General features: G+C 36.3%; 3 protein-coding genes and 1 long non-coding RNA gene across 4 annotated transcripts in view; 1 reads left to right on the forward strand and 3 right to left on the reverse strand.

Moving 5' to 3' along the window:
* MAGOHB (mago homolog B, exon junction complex subunit) overlaps positions 1 to 20242 on the reverse strand; it is a 1022454-nt gene that overhangs the window by 203793 nt on the left and 798419 nt on the right. The window lies entirely within an intron of this gene.
* Positions 1 to 20242, forward strand: part of LOC126930799 (uncharacterized) — a 45511-nt gene that overhangs the window by 1232 nt on the left and 24037 nt on the right. The gene's annotated exons all lie outside the window — the stretch shown is intronic.
* On the reverse strand, positions 14154 to 15254 carry TAS2R7 (taste 2 receptor member 7). Its single transcript, XM_050748256.1, has one exon. The coding sequence runs from the start codon at positions 15187 to 15189 to the stop codon at positions 14233 to 14235; it is 957 nt and encodes a 318-aa protein (XP_050604213.1). The 5' UTR covers positions 15190 to 15254; the 3' UTR covers positions 14154 to 14232.
* TAS2R8 (taste 2 receptor member 8) lies at positions 18791 to 20059 on the reverse strand. Its single transcript, XM_050748255.1, has one exon. It carries the CDS (start codon positions 19745 to 19747, stop codon positions 18791 to 18793), a length of 957 nt encoding a protein of 318 aa, XP_050604212.1. The 5' UTR covers positions 19748 to 20059.

Genomic DNA, 20242 nt, shown 5'->3' on the forward strand with positions numbered 1-20242 from the left:
ACCCCTTTCTTTCTGTATTTTTTTCTTCTCCTTCTTTTCCTCCTCTCCTAGCCGCCGCCTCCTTCTTCCCCTCCCCACTTCCTTCTCCTTTTTTCTGTTGGTATCTTGTGTTGGGAGACCACTTAATGGTAGAGCTATCAGGCATAGATGATGCCCAGGTTAACTTATTACTTCCATCTAAAATCTTTCTCTTTGCTTCAGAGACTGATGGAGCTCAACTGGTGACGAAAGACCTTTTGAAAGTGCAAATTTCTGAGTCTTTATTTTCTCAAACTACCAAACATCAGAGTCACCAGCATTAAAGCCTTGGCTTTTGTTTGCTTTTTAGGATCATGATTCTTAGTCAAGGGACACAAAAATAGGGAGATACGGGGCCCTGACTGGACTCCTACTGGTCTGTATTGTGGAGCTTTAAGGGAGCTCAACTTTTAATATAATTTTTATGAGGGCTTAACTACCAGCAATGTTTGAAATGAAACTATTTTTATTCTTGACAATAGTAACTAGATTATCAATACACATATGCTTTTCTCAGTTCAAACACAGGGAAAGTTACCTTGTGAACTTCCTTTGTCAGAGGCAATCTAGCAAGGCACATGAGCCATTTTGTTACATTTTTGTTTATAGCTCGGATTCATGAGGGCCTGTGGAACCTCAGCATGCACTGTTAGAGATGACTTACCAATCTTACCAATCAGCTGTCAATCAGGCAAACTTCCCCTTAGTTTATAGACATGCAGATATACCTTATACATTATTTTGAGATCACACAGTTGACTTAATTCTGCATATATGAATATGTGAAAATTATGTGAGTAAAACCTGGTGATGGTACCCAGAAGTAGGCAAAGTATAGAAGAAGATGCATATAATGGGTTGAATGTGTCCTCCAAAAATTTATATGATCCTGAACTAACATCAATATCTCTGAATGTGGCCTTATTTGAAAATAGGGTGGTTGTAGATGTAATTAGTTAAGATGACTTATATGATTAGGGGCTGACAGCCCTATGACTGGTGTCTACAAAATGTGGAGATTTGGACACAGACATGAACACGGAGAATACCGTGTGACGATCAAGGCAGAGATTAGGGTGATATAGCAGAAGCCAAGGGATGCCCAAGATCACTGGCAAACTACAGGAAGCTAGGAGGGAAGCACGGGAGGAATTCTTCCTTATGGCCCTAACACGGAACCATCTCGAGTCAATAACTTGATCTCGAACTACATCCAGAAGTGGGAGAGAATATATTTCTGTTGTTTAAGGCACCCAGTCAGTGGGTACTTTGCTACAGCAGCCCTAGCAAACTAATGCTGTGAGAAAGTTCACCTATCAGATTTGTTTTTAAAGAATGAGCATAGCCTAATTACACTGTTTTTATTCCATTCCACCTCCAGAGCCTTAGTGGAGGTCAACAGAGAGAGGTCTTAGAGGCATGCATCTCTCAGTTGCTGGGCTCACAGTCAAGCTAGTGGTTGTGCCTAGCTGAGAATTTCTTTGCTTTTCTGAGTGTCAAAATATAGTTATACCTACGAGGAATCTCCTATGTGACTGCAGAAGACCCCCAAAAAAGATTGACTCTAAAATCAGTTGAGGATAAAAATGAAGGCTCGAATGGCATTTCTATTAAGGTTATAAATAGTTTACTTTTAATGTGAGGATTAATGAAGAATTCATAGAAGGAGAAATGAAAAATATTTAATTCTGTTGATTTCCACATGCACGATCACGTTTAATTCTAGAATCAGATTTAGAACTGACCTTTCTCTTGGAAGCAAAATTAAGATTTGATAGTCCTGTTTTTCTCAGTGCCTGGATTCCTGATAGAATTTCCCTCTAGCTTCTGAAGTAATATGACCACTCTGTGAATGAATATGACTGGATTCATGTTCAAACATATATGAGTGTAATCAATTCAAAATATACTAAAACAGATAAACCTGAGGGTAGAAATATTTGGAACTGATTAAGGTGAGGATTAAAGAATAAATGTTTTCTTTTTGTGTTGCAAGCAGGCTAGCAGACTTATTTGTGATCTTTTCTAATGTTTCATTAAAACATTTATTGAAGGTATAAAAAAGCTAAAAAACAAAAACCAATGAACCTCATAACATTAGGTAATACAGATAATTGACATTAATTTACTTGGTAATGAGTTGGTATCATTTCAATCAAAATATTGGTCAGCAAAGATCGTGTCCCATATCTAATCAGTACAGTTTTGTGTAATACAAGCATAGCAAATAGGCAAGGACATTCACAAATAAAATAGAAATGTATGTATAAATGTATGTATGTATGTACAAATGCCGTATATATGTATATGGCACATTTTCTTTATCCACTCACTGATTGATGGGCATTTGGGCTGCTTCCACATTTTTGCAATTGCAAATTGTGCTGCTACAAACATGCACGTGCATGTATCTTTTTCATATAATCACTTCTTTTCTTCTGGGTAGATACCTAATAGTGGGACTGCTGGATCAAACGGTAGATCTACTTTTAATTCTTTAAGGAATTCCCAAATTGTTTTCCATAGTGATTGTACTAGTTTACATTCCCACCAACAGTGTAAAAGTGTTCCCTTTTCACCATATTCACACTAACGTCTATTATTTTTTGATTACAGCCATTCTTGCAAGAGTGTGGTGGTATTACATTGTGGTTTTGATTTGCATTTCCCTAATAATGATGTTGAGCATTTTTCCGTATGCTTGGTATCCATTTGTATACCTTCTTTTGAGAATTGTTTATTTATGTCCTTAGCCCACTTTTTGATGAGATTGTTTGTTTTCTTGCTAATTTGAGTTCTTTATGGATTCTGGATGTTAGTCCTGTGTCAGAAGTATAGATTTTGAAGCTGTGGGTTGTCTGTTAACTGTGCTGATCTTCCTTTTGCTGTGCAAATGCTTTTTAGTTTAATGAAGTCCCATCTATTTACCTTGGTTTTTGTTGCATTTGCTTTTGTGTTCTTCGTCATGAAATCTTTGGCTAACTCAGTGTCTAGAAAGGTTTTTCTGATATTATCTTCTAGAATCTTTATGGTTTCAGGTCTTAGATTTAAGTGTTTGATCTGTCTTCAGTTGATTTTGTATACAGTGAGAGATGAGGATCCAATTTCATTCTTCTACATGTGGCTTGCTAATTATCTCAGCACCATTTGTTGAATTAGGGTATCCTTTCTCCACTTTATGTTCTTGTTTGCTGTTTTGAAGATCAGTTAACTGTAAGCATTTGGCTTTATTTCTGGGTTCTCCATTTTGTTCCATCGGTCTATGTGCCTATTTTTATACCAGTACCATGCTGTTTTGGTGACTATGGCCTTATATTATAGTTTGAAGTCAGATAAAGTGATGCCTCCAAATTTGTCCCTTTTACTTTGTCGTACTTTGGCTATGTGGGATCTTTTTAAAATTTCATTTGAATTTTAGAATTTTTTTTTCTAGTTGTTTGAAGAATGATGGTGGTATTTTGATGGGAATTGCATTGAATTTATAGATTGCTTTTGGCAGTAGGGTCATTTCACAATATTAATTCTACTTATCCATGAACATGGGATGTGTTTCCGTTTGTTTGTGTCATCTATGATTTTTTTTCAGCAGTGTTTTGTAGTGTTCCTTGTAGAGGTCTTTCACGTCCATGGTTAGGTATATTCCTAAGGTTTTGTTTTGTTTTGTTTTGTTTTGTTTTTTTGCAGCTGTTGTAAAAGGGGTTGAGTCTTTGATTCTCATCTTGGTCACTGTTGGTGTGTACACTAATTTTGTATCCTGAAACTTTACTGAAAATATTTACCAGTTCTGGAGCTTTTTGAATGAGTCCTTAAGGTTTTCTAGATATACATTCATATCACCAGCATTGACAGTTTGACTTCCTCTTTACCAATTTGGATGCCCTTTATTTCTTTCGCTTGTCTGGCTAGGACTTCCAGTACTATGTTGAATAGAAGTGGTGAAAGTGGGTATCCATGTTTTGTTCCAGTTCTCAAGGGAAATGCCTGCAACTTTTTTTCCATTCAATATAATGTTGGCTGTTGGTTTGTCATAGATGGCTTTTAGTACCTTAAGAATGCTCCTTCTATACTGATTTTGTTGAGGATTTTAATCATAAAGTGATGCTGGATTTTGTCAAATGCTTTTTTCTGCTTCTATTGAGATGTCATGTAATTTTTCTTTTTAATTCTTTTTATGTGATGGATCACATTTACGAACATGTATGTTAAACCATCTCTGCATTCCTGGTATGAAACCCACTTGGTCATGGTGTATTATCTTTTTGATATGCTGTTGAATTCAGTTTGCTAGTACTTTATTGAGGATATTTGCATCTATGTTAATCAGGGATATTGGTCTGTAGTTTTCTTTTTTTTGTTATGTCCTTCCCTGGTTTTGGTATTAAGGGTGATACTAGCTTCATAGAATGATGTAAGGAGAATTCCCTCTTTCTCTATCTTTTGCAATAGTGTCAATAGGATGGGTACCAATTCTTCATTGAGTGTCTGATAGAATTCAGCTGTGTCCATCTCGTCCTAGACTTTTTTTTTTTTTTTTTGGCAATTTTTGTATTACCATTTCAACCTCACTGATTGTTATTGGTCTGTTCTGAAGATATGGAAGAGATTCTGTATCTTTCTGGTTTAATCTAGGAGGGTTGTGTATTTCCAGGAATTTATCCATCTCCTCTAGGTTTTCTAGTTTACGTGGATAAAAGTGTCCATAGTAGCCTTGAATAATCTCTTGCATTTCTGTGGTACAGTTGTAATGTCTCCTGTTTCACTTCTAATTGAGGCTATTTGGATCTTCCCTCTTCTTTTCTTGGATAATTTCAATAATGGTCTATCAATTTTATTTATCTTTTCGAAGAACCAGCTTTTTGTTTCGTTTATCTTTTGTATTATATTTTGCTTTCAAGTTCATGTAGCTCTGCTCTGATCTTCATTATTTCTAACCAGCTTTTTGTTTCATTTATCTTTTGTATTGTATTTTGCTTCAATTTCATTTAGCTGTGCTCTGCTCTTCATTATTTATTTTCTTCTATTGGTTTTGGGTTTGGATTGCTCTTGTTTCTCAGTTTTCATGAAGTGTGACCTTAGACTGTCTATTTGTGGTCTTTCAGAATTTTTGATGTAGGCATTTAGGGCTATGAACTTTTCTCTCAGCACCACTTTTGCTGTGTTCCAGAGGTTTTGATAGGTTGTGTCACTATTATTGTTCAGTTCAAAGAATTTTTAAATTTCCATCTTGATTTCATTGTTGATCCAACAATCATTCATGAGTAGGTTTTTAAATTTCTATGTATTTGAATAGTTCGGAGGGTTCTTTTGGAGTTGATTTCCAATTTTATTCCACTGTGGTCTGAGAGACTGCTTGATATAATTTTAATTTTTAAAAATTTACTGGCCGGGCGCGGTGGCTCAAGCCTGTAATCCCAGCACTTTGGGAGGCCGAGGCAGGCGGATCACAAGGTCAGGAGATCGAGACCACAGTGAAACCCCGTCTCTACTAAAAATACAAAAAATTAGCCAGGCGCGGTGGCGGGCGCCTGTAGTCCCAGCTACTCAGGAGGCTGAGGCAGGAGAATGGCGGGAACCCGGGAGGCGGAGCTTGCAGTGAGCCGAGATCGCGCCACTGCACTCCAGCCTGGGCAACAGCGTGAGACTCCGTCTCAAAAAAAAAAAAAAAAAAAAAATTTACTGAGACTTGCTTTGTGACCCGTCATATGGTCTATGTTGGAGAATGTTCCATGTGCTGATGAATGTATATGCTGCAGTCGTTGGGTAGAATATTCTGTAAATATCTGTTAAATCTGTTTGTTGTAGGGTATAAAGTCCATTGTTTCTTTTTGACCTTCTGTCTTGATGGCCCGTCTAGTGCTGTCAGTGGAGTATTGAAGTCCCCCACTATTACTGTGTTGCCATCTATCTCATTTCTTAAGTCTAGTACTAATTCATTGATAAATGTGGGAGCTCTAATGTTAGGTGCATATATGTTTAGGATTGTGATATTTTCCTGTTGGACAAGGCCTTTTACCATTATATAATGTCCTTCTTGGTTTCTTTTTAACCACTATTCCTTTAAAATTTGTTTTGTCTGAGATAAGAATAGCTACTCCTGCTCATTTTTGGTGTCAATTTCCATGGAATATCTCTTTCTACCCCTTTGCCTTAAGTTTGTGTGAGTCCTTCTGTGTTAGGTGAGTCTCCTGAGGACACCAGAAAGTTGGTTGGTGAATTATTATCTATTCTGTTATTCTGTATCTTTTAAGTGGAGCATTTAAGCCATTTACACTGAATGTTAGTATTGAGATGTGAAGTACTATTCTATTCATTGTGTTGAACTTGTTGCCTTTATAGATTACCTAATGCTTTTGCCTTACAGCCCTTAAGATTCTTTTGTCTTGACTTTAGATAACCTGATGACTATGTGCCTAAGCAATGATCTATTTGTGATGAATCCCAGGTGTTCTTTGAACTTCTTTACCTGGATGTCTAGATCTCTAGCAAGACTGGGGAAATTTTTCTGTTATTCCTTCAAACATGTTTTCTAAACTTTTAGATTTCTTTTCTTCCTCAAGACACCAATTATTCTTAGGTTTGGAGGTTTAACATAGTTGCAAACTTCTTGGAGACTTAAAAAATTCTTTTTTCTTTGTTTTTGATGGATTAGGTTAATTCAAACGCCTTGTCTTCAAGCTCTGAAGTTCTTTCTTCTGCTTATTCGATTCTATTGCTAAGACTTTCCAATGCATTTTGCATTTCTCTAAGTGTATCCTTGATTTTCAGAAGTTGTGATTGTTTTTAATTTATGCTATTTCACTGAAGAATTTTCCTTTCATATCCTGTATCATGTTTTTGATTTCTTTAAGTTGAACTTCACCTTTCTCTGGTGTCTCCTTGATTACCTTAATAATCAACCTTCTGAGTTCTCTTTTTGGCAATTCAGAGATTTTGTCTTGGTTTGAATCCATTGCTACTGAGCTGGTATGATCTTTTGGAGATGTTAACCTTGTTTTGTGATATTGCTAGAATTATTTTTCTGGTTCCTTCTCATTTGGGTTGACTATGTCAGAGGGATGATCTTGGATTCAGGGGCCGCTCTTCAGATTCTTTTGTTGCACGGGGTGCTCCCTTGATGTGGCGCTCTGCCTTCCCCTAGGAATGGGACTTCCTGAGAGACAAAATGTAGTGATTGTTTCTGCTGTTCTGGGTCTAGCCACCCAGCGGAGCTACCAGGCTCCGGCCTGGTACTGGGGAGTGTCTGCAAAGAGTCTTGTGATATGATCTGTCTTCAGGTCTTGCAGCCGTGGGTAACAGCACAGTTTCTCAGTGTCTCAGGGAGCCTGTGGTGGTGATCCAGTTCTTTCAAAGGGTCTGTGGATTCTCTTGACTTTCCTAGTATGTTTCTGCAGTAGTTCTTGAAGCTAAAGTCCACAATGTTAGTCTCCACACACTGCTCATAGGAGCAGGAGCTGCAAGCTAGTCCTGCCTCCTGTCTGCCATCTTCGAAAGTAAATATCTTGATAAAGAGGTACCCCTTTTCTTTAAGCAAAATTTTATACTGTTAAATCATTTATATCCCAATCTGAAGTATTTGCAAAAGAATGATCATCTTACACCCTCTCACAAGTCTCTTTGTTGGCTGCAGAATAAATAACAAATTCAGTTTGCTATTTACATCAGTGTCTTTCAACATTATGAAACTAACCCACATTTCCAACTTTAGCTTCCTTTGTTTCTCTTCAGCCTTGCTGGAGTGTTCAGTGTTCCTACATCAATGAAAATGCCATGAGCTATGCATAGACTTAGCCATGCATTTCATTCCACTTTCCCCAGCCCTCTACTCTCCCTGTTGCAGATCACTTATCACCTCTTGCATGAGATTTTCCCTTTCACCCCCTGCTTTGAACTTTCATAACACCTTATTTTGCCACTTTTCTGATGGTGATCATCATTAGGTGTTATGCACAAGCTAAATCTTCCATTGGATTCTGAATTGCTTACAAAGTGGTAAATAATTCATTACCTTTATCCCTAGTGCAGAGAATAGGACCCTTCCAGAATTATTATTGGAAGACAAGGAAGAGAACAATGAATAAATTGTTGATTTGTATATTTTGGGCAATGCAAGCTTATTATATGATTCTAACTGGAACAAAGATATCATTTCCCAAAATAATTTTCTTTTGCCACACTTAAGGTTCCTAGCAGCAATTTTCTAACAGTTTTAGAACAGCTTTTTTTTTTTTTTTTCCTAGCTACACCTAAATTCCAGTCACAGAGAGCATCCTACTATCTGATCGAGATATTTTAAGGATAAACGTTGGGATTTGTATATAAATTGTAATTAAATAATCTATATTTTAGCATACAGAAGTTAAATACCAGATTATACGGTTCTTTATTAGATGCATAGGTGTCCTGATCAGGTTTGAGAAAGACTTCTCTCTCCACATGATTATGATGGGCCTGGACTGAGAACTACAATAGATTATCTGTACACATATATTTTGCCTTTGGAAATACAACCATATGGTTGGTTACAAACCAGTAATTGCCAATATCTGCCCAGAGATGCTAGAATTAGACTAAAAACCTGAACATTCACCTCTTATTATGTGAGAACGGCTTTCAGAAGAAGTCAAGTCTGCACATATTTCTACCTTTTTGGCACCCAATTAATATTTGTCTTTCAACGTCTACTCAAAACTTGAATAGGTGAAGACAGAATTGCTGACATGCACCAGAGTCATTCTGTCCACCTAAAATTTAAGAGCCTTGATACTGTGTCTGATAGCTGCTAAGTATATCTATCCCAATTTTATTCTTGATAACTAGGGAAATAACCACGAGGTAGGACTGTGAATTCACTGGAGCCACCAAGGAATTTGTCCCCAAAGCCTCCACTCTTGCTGGAAGATCATAATGGCATTTCAATTGCTCTGATAATAGTGTCAGGGCAAACCCTTTATTTAAAAACTCTTAAAATATATAATGACTCCTCTCAATTTTGTCAAGTGAGTGCAGTTCCCTTGGAGAGGACTGAGAATTGGGAAGACGTTTACCATGAAAACTTGCAATCACTTTACAGGGTCTTTGCTTAACAGAATACAGTCTCCTACTCAATCAAAGGACTTTTTTAGTAAAGTGAGTTTGTGCTTGAAGCTTGAGGAGGAACAGTGATTTTTCATTGCACTAGCTTCTTGGCATTTCATTTTTTCTTATGTAAATCAAGAAACAGTTTATTTCTCTTTCTGTATGAATTCTAAGAACACCATTTCTGTTAGTGATCACTGCAGATTCCTGTACATCATGGTATTCTGATTATCTCTGTTTGGCCTTGTTGTCAAATGTAGTAACAATCATTGAGTACTGCACATAGCAATTTCAACAAACTCATTGGCACTTGGGAGTCCAGTTTCTTGACAGGCTCTCCCACTAGGTGACTCTGGCTTACAGAGAACAGCCCATCACTGAGTTCTCATTGCTACCAGTGCTCCCCTCACCAGGGCATTCATTATGTCTCAGTAAACGGATGTCCTTTGGGATCTCTCAGGGCACACAGTCAGGTGGTAGTTTCTCAGGTCTTACGTAGTTTGTCTGTTCTGTCTTTCCCATCTCCCTGAATTTCCCCGATCCCTTCCTAATATCATATCAAAGAAGTTGCAGCAACTCCAACTTACATACCAAGTCATCAGTGTGTCCAAGTTCCATGGAGTCATCCAAATAAAATATGAGGCCTGGATTTATGTGCCTATGCCAGCATATTGAGCCCCAAATCATTACTGAAAGGCCCTCATTCAATTTTCCATATCGATGCAAAAGTAATTGCGGTTTTTGCCAATTACTTTTAATGGCAAAACCGCAATTCATTTTGCACCAACCAAATACAAGCTAAATAAAGAGGACCTCTTGGTTCTTGAGGTGGGTCACCAACCTCAAGACCCATTTCTAGCCTGTTTCCTTATTCCTACTGAGATATTGGCAGTATAAGATAGTATTAGCTTAAAGCTACTTTGCTTTGGAAGAGAAACTGTGCTTAACTGATTGGGCTGTGCCGAAATCTTGATCTGAAATACTGAGGACTGGTAGGGCAGATCTTGTGAAAAACAAGCGTTAACTTGCCTGAGGTTGAGTTAGTTGAACAGTATCCAGGAATAGTGTGGCTATTCTTCTCTTGCAATGGGGAGGAATCTGCTTCTCGTGGCCCTGAAGTTTCAGGGAATCTGAGAGTTAAATATTTTCAGCTTCATTCACCTAAATATCCTTATCTCTGGTCCGAGGGTTTACTTTTTGGGGTCAGGACCATGATTGTAACATAATTGCTTCAGCAATTACTAACCCTCTCCTATATTATTAAAATTGCCCCCTCTATTAAATCATTTCAATTTGCATGCCCTCACCATATCATCCTATAGAAAAATAAAACCAATGAAAACACTAAAACTTTGCCTTATTTCCAAACTCCATTCTCTATTTTCCTCAGTAACAAAACTTACTAAAAATATTATGTATTCACCCTGTCTGTGTGTTCTCATTGCATTCTCTCCCTAACCTTCCCCGCTGACCTAGCCTCCACTGCCTTTGCTCTTGTTGGAGTCATCAATTTTATCCATGTTGCTAAATCCAATGGCTACTTTGTCAATTTAGTTTTTCTCAGCAGCATTTGAAAAGCTGGTATCTCCCTCCTTGTAACACAGTGATGTGAGTTACATTTCTTTATTACATTTCCGTTCCACCACACTCTCTTTGCTTTTTTCTTGTCTTCCTAACAGAAGATAACAAATGAGATGCTTCTCATTTTCTTTTGCTTTTTTTTTTTATCCATCTAACCTCGACAGATTCAAACATCTCAGGGCTCAGATATGGTGTCACTTCCTCATCAGTGATTTATTTTTATTTTTAAAGGTAGTCCCATTTATATGGTGATGACTTTGGAATTTATATCTCTGATGTTCTATCGTTAGTTACAGATTCATATATCCAATTATCTATCTGAGCTCTTCACTTGGTTATTTCATAGATGTGTCAAGCATAACATGTAAAAAACATAATTTTTATTTCTAGTAATTACTCCCAAAATCCTAAATAGCCATATACTGCCAGTTGTTATGTCCTTTGCAGGGGCATGGATGAAGCTGGAAACCACTATTCTCAGCAAACTAACACAAGAACAGAAAACCGAACACCACATGTTCTCACTCATAAGTGGGAGTTGAACAATGAGAACACATGGACACAGGGAGGGAACATCACACACTGGGGCCTGTCAGGAGGTGGGGGACTAGGAGAGAGATCTCATTAGGAGACATACCTAATGTAGATGACGGATTGATGGGTGCAGCACACCACCAAGGCACTTGTATACCTATGTAACAAACCTGCACGTTCTGCGCATGTACCCCAGAACTTAACGTATAATAATAAAAAAAAGTTGTTTTGAATCCTCTTGTCCTTCAATTCCTGCATTTATCTAATCATTCAGCAAGACCTAGCAGCTTTATCCTACATAATATATATATAAATCATTCATTAAGAAAATCCCCTAACCCCATTGCCACCATCAGATCTGAACCATCATGATATCTCATAGGGACTGCTTACTGTAATAACTTATCAGCTTCCTAATTGTATTCCCTCACCAAAGTATACAGTATTCTTCCTATAACTAAAGTGAACTTAAATCTATATTTAAGTCAAATTATGTTGCACATAGCTTTAAATTCTTCAGTGTCTTTCCATTGCACTTAAATCCAAATTCCCTCTCACGACCTACAAGGTCTTTTACGATCTTGACCATGATCTCCTGCCATTCACTCCTTGCTCATTACGCTTTGGTCATTCCGACCTTTGTCACATTTTCTCAAACATTTGCTCCTTAAGGTCTTTGTACTTACTTGCTCTGGCATCTTTTGGAGATGTTATTTCTCCGGGATGTTGTATGACTAGATTATATTTGTCATTCAAGTCTCAGCTAAGAGTTCATTTTCTTGGGTTGATCTATCCTGACTATGCCATATACAGGTATCCTTCACCTTCAGTTGTTCTCAATTGCATTAATCATGACTCATAATAATTTCTTTGTTTACTTGATCATTATTTGTCTTCCATAATGCTTTCTATGACTGTACATTTCATGAGAGCATGGATTTTGTCACATTTGATCTGTATTTTCTGCAGCCAAGATAGAGTCTAACAGTCAGACATTCAATGTGCTAATGGATATCTTTTTATTAAGCTGGGAACGAAAACAGAAAAAAGGAGTCTTTCTGTGTTTTCTGTAGCCCCTTCACTACACTCACCTAGAGAAAGCCTGAAAACTCTATCCTAAATACTTGGAGTGAAAGACGGTGCAAATATTTCTTTCAACCCTGAGTTATCATCTTTGCATAATTTCTCAGAATTAATATAATTTCAGAAGAAAATATACTTACCTTGGTTACATTACTTTCATCCTAGGTAGACCAGAACGAGAATTATGTACAGTAAGCGGTTACTAACACTGCTACTATTTCTACCTCTGTATCCTTTGCCTGGCTGCTGACCACAGAGAAATTGAATTTTGAGGTGCTATGTTTGCAATTAAATTTCTAGGGTCCACAATATAGAGGCACCAAATGTGGAGCTTTCAAGATTCCAATCAGCCTTCAAGTTTCTTTTGTTTCTATGCCTAAAAAATTAACACAAATTGGGCCTTGGCTCAGTTGGGGTATGGGGAAAGGTATTCTTTGAGACAGTATTACAAAAAAGTAAGCTTTAGCCTATGCATCTAATTTTCTTTTTTTTTTTTTTAATTACACGGTACCCAAAACATCTTTGTAAATTTAGCAGTTAAATCAATGTGTATCTTTTTCACTTTCAGAATCAGAGAGGAAAAATGAACAAATAAAACTAGTATAAAACTAATTTTGATTTTTACCAAATTTATTGATGAGAACATTTATATCTCTTTATTTGTAAATATTTTCTTTTTTGTACACAAAGTTCCTGGCTACTCTAGGCTGGTTAGTACAGGATTGATCATCCCAAAATATCTTTGCTACAATACAAATGATGTGCTTTTGATGGCATGTCTCAAATGCATATTTCCTTTTGTGGCCTGACATATGGTATTGTCTGGAGAATATTCAATATATGCTTGAAAAGAGAATGTGTTCTCTCTTCCTTTTATGGAGTCTTTCATAAATATCAGATCGGGTTGCTTGATAGTGTTTGTTAATGTATTCTATATTCTTATAGATGTTCTGCTGTTCTACAAATTACTGAAAGAGAATCATTGAACCCTTTTAAAAAAAGATCTCTTATATACAATCCAAACAATGTTTCCCTGGGGTGTAGAGATGATCTACATTGAGGCGCAATATATCCTTTGAGAGTTTTGACATTTTAACATAACCATATATAAGCTTTGGATTGAAGGTCTTATGACAGCATCTTGACGATCATTGCCTGGTGCAGTCCGTGGAAGTATCTCTTTTGTAGATAAATTTTCTTTGATAAATAATTAATAGTTCAATTTAGGCTTCTTATTTGATAAACATTTTTTACATAAAATTTCCCTTTTTACTTATAGATTATCCTTCATTCATTGACCTGCAATGTTCAAATAATCTTTGAACTTACTGTGACAATATATTTATCCATAATATATACCTTCACTGTGATTATAATAAGATTATTCATAGAATTCCACAGCATTTATTAGAACTGTCACTTTATTGAGTCTTTGCCAAAAGTAGAGCTTTGCAGGGTGATCTGAGAAGAACAATCTAACGAAGACTATGAGAAGGAACTTTACTAGTTGCTTTTCATAAAGATGCAAATAACAGCAAGATCCTATTACAGTTGTTTTGAATTAGTCACACAACTTTGCATCTGGAAACAGGGTTTAGAACTATGAAAACGTTCTATCAATAGTTGATATTAGGATATTAATTTCTCTTTGTTCTGAAACATGTTTTTAAAAAGAGCAACTCTAAAGAAAGGAAGAGTGAGAGAAGAGAAGAAACAGGGAGACACAGACAGAGTCAGACACAGAGATACAGAGATCCAGCCAGCTGTACAGAAGATTCCCTACATTACAATTAGAGATATACTAATTAATTAGTGTAATTTAATTAAACAGATATACTAATTGATTAATAGAGTCATTAATCCATAAAACATTAATGCAACAACTGAAGTTAATTTAGAAACATCTTATCTTTGTTTGTCCTAGAAAAGCTTAGTTTTTTTTCAGATTTGTTTATGTTGTTGGAATTTTCTTCCTTTTAGAATAGACATTACTGTCCAAAGCACCTTTAGAGATGCACGTCTTAATTTACTGTTCCCCAGTATTAGGATAAATGAATGGCTTGAGGGGTAGATTAGAGCTATGAACTCACCAAAAATCACAGCTAATTCCGTCTCTGGAATAAAGTAGCTGGAGGTGGCGATGAGAAAGGACAAATAGTAGGCAATAAAGAGGAGAAGGAAGGAAATGACAGCTTTCAGGGCTCTCACGTGGGCTTCTGTGCTGGGGTCTCTGCACCCTGTGGCACTGAGCTGCATTCGCCTGATATGTCTCCACAGGGAGAGGATCAAGAGGAAAAATGACATCAGGCACACAGAAAAAGGGAGCAGCGTTACCAGGTTGAGAAATAACTTGGTAGAAGCATGTTGAGCTTTAGTTACTCTGCAACTCCAAGTTAAGTTTGTTTTCCTCTTTGCCTTCACACAACGCCTGAAATCAGCATTCAAATTCTCAGTGGCTGGAAGGTTAATAAACACAGAGAGAACCATGCACCCCAGTAGAATCCAGGAAATCACCCTGTCAATTCTCCACTTCATCCAGAGGAAAAGTGGGTGAAAGAAATTAGCTATCTTGAAGAAATAGTAAATGCTGAGGCAGGTTGCAAACCAGATACTTAAATGGTTGGTTAGTGTCCAGAAGAAGTCAATGATTCTCATTTGTTTACCAGTGGCATAGACATCTGGATACAGCACCAACATAAAACAATCTAATAATATTACACATAATAGACAAATTCTGGAAATGGCCAGACTTGTGAGGATTAAATCAATGGAGGCAATTTTCCTCTTCTTGACCCAGTCCATGCAGTTTACCAATCCAATGAACGCATTCCCTAAGATCCCCACTGAAAACTCTCCAATTGCTAAGAATAGTAAAGTAGTCTGTACTTTATCTGTCATGTTTAAATAGAGAAATACGCAATTAGTTTCTAGTTGACCTGATGGAGTTTGACATCCACACCTGCTTCTTAGATTTTGATGTAGTTTTCAACTCTTTGTTGTAGTCTGTCTTGTGATGGAGACTGGAATGATAAATGAAGACTGGAACTATCTTCATTAAATCCTAATTAGTCTTGACAAACAATGTGGTTGGTGATCCTTGGTCTGGCCACTGTATGCCCATTTACCTACTCAGTAGGTTGTAATTTTCCACATATGGTTAATTTAGGCTGAGCTACTTTACTAAGATGCAAATTCAGTCAATTCCCTTTCATGGTCCTGCATTGTCTTTCTGAGGCTAAGGTGTGTGCATTTTGGATTCGTTAATTTGTGATGTATATTAGTAACCTCAATAGGGTTTCTAGATTTAGCAACTAAAAATTCAGGACACCCAGTTAAACTTGAATTACAGGTAAGAAAATGAATAATTTTTTAGTGTATGTCCCAAATTACTTAAGATCAGGGCTTTCAGGAAGTACTGAAGTTCAAATTTGATTGAGTGCTCCATTCTGGCAACCTAAACTAATCAAGAATTTGGTAGCAAGTATAAAACTAGCAAAAATGGAAATTTCTTGAAGAATTTTTATTTTCCTGAATGTTAATATTGATAATTAGTCAAGAATCCAAAATTTGGTTCCATAGTGAGAGTTATATATTTTCAGGAAATTTAAAAAGTTAACACTAAATATAGATTATTTGATTCCAAATAAACTTTAGGTCATTATTTTGGCCATTCAGATGAATAGTTATATGGCATAGTGTCTCTTTAATACAACACATTGTCTTATTGACCAAGTGACATTTAATGGTTACTTAACAATGTTATATATAATAAGGTAGAGGACCTATAATAAAAAAAGCTATTGATTATCTTTAAATTTTTCATTTTCTCTTAAAATGTTCTCAAGGAAACAAGGTAACGTCTGTTACCTTGTTTGTGGTGATGATATCATGGGTCTTTGAAATTGTATACATTAAATATATGCAGTTCTTTTTATTGATTATCTTTAAATTTTTCATTTTCTCTTAAAATGTTCTCAAGGAAACAAGGTAATGTCTGTTACCTTGTTTGTGGTGATGATATCATGGGTCTTTGAAATTGTATACATTAAATATATGCAGTTCTTTTTATATCAATTATACTTTTATAAAGATTTAGAAAAATTTAAAAAATGTTCTCAAGGGTAGTTGTATGCATGACAGGGAAGATAGTAAAATTCTGTATTTCATTCTTTCCACATTCCTCTATACAAACTGCATGAGTATCTAGATCCTCAACCCTTCTAGCAGCAGACTGAAGGTTAAACTTTCCACATCTCTAGAGATGTATTCTTAGTTTGAAATAGCTTCTCTACTTTAGAGTTACTGAGAAGTGCTTTACTACATGATGTTTCCATAGACTAGTTTTTGGGTACTCACATCTTCCTAGGAACGCATGTCTTCTCTTATCCTTCCTTAAAGGACAAACCTTCATTCCAGAGATGTAGCCTCAATTTTGGACAGTCTGCATGATTATGTCGCCATGTTCACAGAAAACTGGAACATCACCTGTGATAGGATGACCTTGGAAATGATCCCTGACCTAGACTCATCATTTCTATTTATTTATTTATTTATTTATTTATTTATTTATTTATTTATATTCTTGAGACAGAGTTTCGCTCTTGTTGCTCAGGCTGGAGTGCAATTTCGGCTGACCGCAACCTCCACCTCCCAGGTTCAAGCGATTCTCCTGCCTCAGCCTCCCAAGTAGCTGGTATTACAAGCATGTGCCACCATGCCCGGCTAATTTTGTATCTTTAGTAGAGACGGGGTTTATCCATGTTCGTCAGTCTGGTTTTGAACTCCCGACCTCAGGTGATCTGCCATCCTCAGCCTCCCAGAGTGCTGGGATTACAGGTGTGAGCCACTGTGCTTGGCCTAGACTCATCATTTCTATCCCACAGTGTATCCTGGTAAATGAAGTGCTCACGGGAACTATGATGACATATTTGCCCAAATTATTTTTAGACTTTTGTTTTGTTTGGTTTTGGAAACAAATGTAGATCTTATGCATACCAATGTTGTATAGCATTAAGTTATGTGAATATATAGTTAAGAAAAAAAGTTCTACAAGGCAGCATTTTGTCAAAAGCTTACTACTTTGAACCCCAGTCACTGTGGTCACTGGAGATGTTTGAAACATTGGAGAGGCAAGAAACAAAATACGGAAGAAAAAAACTTAAGCCTAATGGGGTAAAACCTTCTCAAAAGTACTAATTCAATAAAACATTTATTTCATCTAAACATTTAGAAAAATATAAAGTTCATCCTAGTATAAAATCTACAGGTATTTTGTAGAAAATAATATTCCATCAAGAGAACATGAATTCTTCCATCTTGTACAATAAAGAGTAACATAAACAGCTAGCATGTTAAAAATACAGTTCATAAATTTATATACTTCGGGCTATAAATATTAGTAATATACAGAGTGAGTTTTGCATAATAATAAGACAATTGATAATTTTCAGGTAAGTAGTATTTTAGTTACAGTAAAAGGAAATTAGTCGATTGAAATGCATCAGAATTAAACATAGAAAGTAATGGGTGTAAAAGCGACAATGTACAGCCATGTTAGAACGTACACAACCTGAGATATGCCAGACCAAAAGTTTCAATAATATTATAGTGAGGATGGATTTCATGTTCACAGAAAAATTAAAAATTTTAGTTACTTATTTTCCTTCTTTTTAAATAAAAATTATTCTGTATTTTTTGTAAACATTTGTTGCTTATTCCAGTGACGGTATGTGCTTATTCCATGGTATATGCTAATTTCTTCCCAATTCATTTCTTTTGTTAAGTCCTGAGTGAAAACCTTTGCAGGGTCTGGCTAGAGAAAAGAACCTGAGTGGGCAGTCTGACTGATATTTGTTATCCCCATTCTTTAATCCAGATTGTGAAGAGGGCTTAGGAACACCCCTTAGTGGGTGGTACTTGAATGGGTTTGATTCCCACCCAGGTGCTCCATGAAAAGCAAGTTGTTTGAGAGGAAATTTAATCTCAAGGAAAATAAATAGCATCAGAACAAGGTTAATCAGAAAATATTATCTAGGAGACCACAGAAAGCATCATTCAGGAAAACCAAAGACCAGAGAAGATCTGAGTTCTTAGTCAATAAGCCAAATGGGAGTGACTCAGCAGAGCCATGAAAGGAGCACAGTTAAGGAGCGGCAATAAAAATGTATGACAGAGAAAAATGAGAAATCAGTTACTGTAGCTCAGGTTGACTTTACCATGAGCCAGAGTAAGATCTAAAAAGATTTTAACCAGGCAATACATGCCTAACATTTGCAGTGAGGAGACAAGAAGAGAACCATGAGCTCTGAAATTCTTCGAGGAAAAGGAGTGTAAAGATGAGCATTTCTGGATTGTAAAGAGATACAAACGATGTGTTCATTAGTTTGCTACTAGATCCTGAGAATACTTAAAGATACGCATCTAAAATAAATGAGATAACTAGGGAAAATGAGAATAGACTTATAAGAAAATTATATTTTTTGTTAGTGAATATTTGATTTTAAATTCTATTTATACGACTAAGATTTCCTATCACGCAGGCAATTTTTCTACACGTCAGCATTCTGACAGATGCCTGCCTCAGTTTGTTATTTAAAATAATTAAAATAAGTGAGTGACCCGAGGGATAGAGAATTGCTACAATCTCTCCAAACGCCATAGCTAACTTGTAGTTTGTAATAAGATAGCTAAAGTTCACCAAAAGAGAAGTAATATAGTATAGGAAAAAAAAGAAGATAAGCAAAGTCATAGTTTTAATGGCTCTCACATGAGCTTCTGTGCTTGGGTCTCTACCGCCAGTAGCATAGAGTTTTATTTGCTTGGTATGTCTCCATAAAGATCTTACTAAAAGGAAAAATGACATCAATGACACAATAAATGGGACAATTGCAAGCAAGTTAAAGAGAGTCAAGGGTTCAAAATATGGCATTTTACTCACATGGAACATTTCAGTAACGTTTCTTTTATGTTTGGCAATTGCATGAAACCTATAACCATGACTCAGTACTGTTGCTATTATAAGACTGACCAACAAGGAAATGGCAAAACATCCCAGCAGGATCCAGCGAACCACCGTATCAATTTTCCGCTTCAGCCAGAGAAAAAGTGGGTGAGAGGAATTGGCTACCTTGAGAGAATAGAAGACATTAAGGCAGGCAGTAAACCACATATTTAAGTAGTTGGCAAATGTCCAGAAGGTACAAATGACTATCTGTAGTTTACTTTTTGTATAAACGTCCGGGTAAAGTACTATTACAATGCCATTTACAACCATTACACTGATCAAACAAATTCTGGAGATAACTAAATTGGTGAGGATGCAGTCAATTGTGGAGATCTTTTTCTTCTTAATCCAGTCAATCCAGTTGACTAGTCCAATGTATCCATTCCCCAATATTCCTATTATGAATTCTCCAGTTATTAGGATTATAAAGATGTTATCTGCAGGACTGAACATGTTTGTAGAGAGAACAATCTGATGTCAAATATCACCGTAGATGAGCTAATTTACAGGTGATCTGTTGAAGCATGATAAATAAATTCTTCGAATCATGCAATAATGTATTCATCTGCTATTATTTTGACTTTGTTATCATTCCAGAAGTGTTCAGCTCTCCCCTGAAATAGGATTGTCTCTACATTCCTGAAGAAGAAACCAACTAATTGCTCCAAATGAGCAGCTTGACTACTTATAACCTGGAAAAATTATAATTGTTACCCTTTAGTGAGTGATAACTGACATGCTTGGCTGAAATTGCTCTCATGCAAATTCAAAGAGATTTTATATCACGAATTTGCAACAGGCTTCTTCCTGCAGCTCTATATTTGGACCTTCAAACTGAGTTTTGAATAGGGAGTCACAAAAAAAGAGATCAATGTTTGATAAAAATCCAACTGTGTAATTAAAACTTCATTTTCATTATGTAAGTAATAAATAAGCCACAAATCAGTT

This window comes from Macaca thibetana, chromosome 11 (genome assembly GCF_024542745.1).
Source record: "Macaca thibetana thibetana isolate TM-01 chromosome 11, ASM2454274v1, whole genome shotgun sequence".
Lineage (NCBI taxonomy): Eukaryota > Metazoa > Chordata > Mammalia > Primates > Cercopithecidae > Macaca > Macaca thibetana.